Genomic DNA, 3,730 nt, shown 5'->3' with positions numbered 1-3,730 from the left:
ATACAGTGTAATTATATATGTGTATATAATTATACAATGTAATTATTACATTGTAAATGTAATATGTAATTATATAATTGCATAGTACAATGTAATTATATAATTCTATGGTAGGAGGAAAGGCCAAGGATTAAGAGGATATTCCTCAAGTCTCTTAAATAGTATAATTAAAGCATAGAAAAGCTTTTTTCTTGCAATTCTGAATGCAAAAACCCTTTCGTACTTAATCTTCCCGTGCTCCCACTGGCAAAACAGGCCACTAGGATACAGTTCAAAAACTGTAGATCCTTCGTTTTCACCACTCTCAAGGGTGCTTTTACAGTAGGCATTGCATTGGGCAATGCACCAAATCTTCTTAATTTCTTTTAAACAGAATTGGTTATGCTCATATGAAGGCTCTCTCTAGGAACAAATCAAGGTGATCAGAGTACATAGTTAAGGTTAATTAATGGCACAATTAAGGTTAATTTATGAAGTTGTTACCCCCCAGTAGAGTCCAGAAGCTAGTACACAGTCTGCAAGCTTCAAATATACACACACACTTTCTATCCTCGCACAAATGGGTTCTGCTATATTATACTCTCTCCTCCATTGTCTTGCCAATGGGCGTTCCCTGCACCATCGCCATTACACAGCACCCCTCCATTTCTGTTCTTTTTTCGCTTTTTCTCACTACATGTGTAGCTCCAAAAGCATGAATCCTACCATGCTTTGCCTTGTGGCTTTTAGCATCTCCCTCTTCTTTGTCCCTCAGGCAAGCCCATCTGGTAATAGTGATTTAATTAGGCCGTCTTTAACCTAATTAGCTTAGCTTTACCATTGATTACAGCAATAGATAATCCTTTTCAGTGTTTTGTGCAGCTGCGCCACGTGAAGATGAGGACGCAACCTTCCAAAACAGCTACAAACTGCAGGAAGCTTACCAACCTGCAAGCCCTCATGTACAAGCTTCAACTCTTGATGTTCTTGTTGATTCTTTACTTCGTGTTATTCGCCAACCTTCTCTTCACAAATTTGTGAGCTAAAATAATCACAGATTACCTGCTAATGGGTCCATTATTAAGCTAATCTTAAGAAGAACAGACTTGTACATTGGAAATAACCTAAGCTTACAAGTCATACTAGACTAAGCTTGTTTTTAACTGTTCTCTTTCTTGTTGAATAAAGTGGTGACCTAAACTTTAATCACAGATAACCTGCTAATGGGTTCATTATTAAGCTAATTTTAAGAAGAACAGACTCATGTTGTTCTTCCTATCTTCTTGAATAAACAGATATATTGGAAATAACCTAAGCTTACAAGGCATACTAGATTAAGCTTGTTTTTAGATCAAACTTTGTGATTTTTGGCATGTTATTGTTCTCTAGATCTTCTTGAATAAACTGGTAACCTAAGCTTTAATCTAATGTAATACTAATTAAGAGTTTGCTTTTAATATGGTTTCAGCACAGGCACTATTATTCTAAAAGAGAGTTAATCCTCCCCATGGAGATTAGGAGGGCTTTGATTGGCTCAACAGCTCCTATTTGTACCTACAATGAGTGCAGGACATGCCGATCTGTTAGCCATTGCAAAGCTCAGCTGGTCCCAGTTGACCCCAATGATCCTATCAACAGTTCATACCACTACAGGTGCATTTGCCACTAATTGACCTAATTTATCACCACAACCCTTCTCTTCCCTAACCCTAGACAAGCTTGCCCACAAAGCTGGCCGGTTATAATGCATAATTTGACCTATGCAAATATTTCCTTTGCTAGTTATACCATCCCATGATTAATAAAGTTCTCATGCTTAAAAATTGTGTTCCTTGTGTCAATGTGTTATGTTATAACTAGGTACATTCCAAAATGTGCTTTGCCAAATTCCTTTTACCTTTGGTCACATTTGGTTGTTTGTCTCTTTCAATGCATAAACTAAAGAAGATATTATCTATATTGAGAGAGAGAGAGAGAGAGAGAGAGAGAGAGAAAGAGAGAGAGAGAGAGTGATCTAAACAAATAAATTTTAAATTCTCCAATTTTGTCAATATTTTTGTATTCTCACACTTCTTTTCCTAAGATAATCAATAAATATTTCCAAATTCCAACATTTATTGTAGTAAGCCTTACACAAAAATCAAATACATCACTATAGCCTGATAGAGGCACTATAATATATATACATATATAGTGGTGAGCATAATTGCAAGAAGTGGCTCCTTTTGTTGATTTGGGAATTATCAAACTAAAAGCTCCTATATTTTGAGGGACTCTCGTCATGATCTTTGTACATTCCACTTGCCAAACATATCAAGTTGTGAGCTTGTTTACATGTTTAATGCTCGATAATGCTAAGTAGAAGTCAAGCCCATCATCCTTCTAAATAAACTGGCTTGTCTCTCAAGAGTCATGAAACGCAAGACCTTTTATAGCATGTGTGTCAAAAATAGGTATTTTGAAAGCCTCTTATGTGTGAACTCTGGCATTCAAAAGTACCCCTTGTGTAAACTTGGAGGTAAATAAACTATCAATTTTTAAACCTAATTTACTATTTTTATGTTTTTTAAGAAAAATTTCTCCTGTTAGTAAACTTTGCTATCCCTTGTGTTGATGTTGCATTCTAATTTATATTTCTGTAATGGAATTGGTTATATACATTTGTTATCACAGTAATTTGGATAATGAAAAAACAACTTTTTCAAGTCTTGTCTAGCATGTGTAAAGGCAAACAGGTTAGGGGTTCACTCACATGAAGTCAAACTTTAAATGACATCCTACCACGTGAAAAATGTAAGGACGAGGAAACTGTATGGGGCATTATATTTTCATTTGAAGACAATAGAAAAAGCTCTACAAAACATGTCGATGTATGCACACATGATGCATCCCATGTATTGCAACTTTGGAGCCACAAACATTAAATGTAATAAATGAGATATGTTGATACCTCATCCTCTTTAGTGGGCATACTCAAACACCATGTCTTTTGACATTTGATTAGTTTTATTCTCATAATCCTCTCCATTTGGTCATGTTTTCTTTGTAATTTTCTAAACTTTTGACACATTGAATTGTTTTTCCAAAATGTTTTATCTTTAAATATATTTATAAAAAGTACAATTTAGAAGTTGGATTCATCTATGTAGTTTCACCTAGTATCGCAACTTTTAAAAAGCATGTGTCAATTCAATGTCAAAATTCCATATGTCACATGTATTTAAGAGAACATTTAGGAAACCCCTGCCTGTGTATTTGTAACTAGATAAAGCTCATTTATAAACTTTGAAATGTTATTCTTTTAACATCATTTTTTACATAAATTATGTGTAGCTCAAACAAAAAAATAAAATCCCCTTTTATGTAACTTAGGTTTTATCTTACATATTGTTTTATGCCCCCAAATAAAATCTACCTTAAAGGTATGTCACCCTTTGACTGGGTATTGTTCTAGAACAATTTAAAGAATTGGTATATTATGAAACAAAAATTTTAATTTGTACTTTTTAAAATATAGATAATCAATGCCATTTTTAAAAATTGGGATTTAATTCACGCGTTCTCTTTTATATCAAGTCACATTTGATTGACACGATAATGGAATGCTCTAGTGCCTTCATATTCACTCTCATCTTGTGAACTTGATAATCAATACCATTTTTAAAAATTGGGATTTAATTCACGCGTTCTCTTTTATATCAAGTCACATTTGATTGACACAATAATGGAATGCTCTAGTGCCTTCATATTC

General features: G+C 34.0%; 1 protein-coding gene across 3 annotated transcripts; it reads left to right on the top strand.

The window, feature by feature from the left end:
- Nucleotides 1–412: 412 nt before the first annotated feature.
- Nucleotides 413–1,866, top strand: STOMAGEN (stomagen). Of its 3 annotated transcripts, XM_086787782.1 has the most exons (4): nt 575–646; nt 679–767; nt 850–941; nt 1,448–1,866. In XM_086787782.1, exons 1-4 carry the CDS (start codon nt 603–605, stop codon nt 1,646–1,648), a joined length of 426 nt encoding a protein of 141 aa, XP_086643908.1. In that variant the 5' UTR covers nt 575–602; the 3' UTR covers nt 1,649–1,866. The 3 variants fall into 3 exon arrangements, with proteins under 3 accessions (XP_086643906.1, XP_086643907.1, XP_086643908.1); XM_086787780.1 differs by having other exon boundaries at nt 413–767; XM_086787781.1 differs by having other exon boundaries at nt 475–767; nt 862–941.
- Nucleotides 1,867–3,730: the final 1,864 nt, after the last annotated feature.

This window comes from Cibotium barometz, chromosome 51, assembly GCF_041138505.1.
Source record: "Cibotium barometz isolate CiBa-2024 chromosome 51, ASM4113850v1, whole genome shotgun sequence".
NCBI classification, from domain to species: Eukaryota; Viridiplantae; Streptophyta; class Polypodiopsida; order Cyatheales; family Cibotiaceae; genus Cibotium; species Cibotium barometz.
This window is presented reverse-complemented; position numbering and strand designations above follow the sequence as displayed.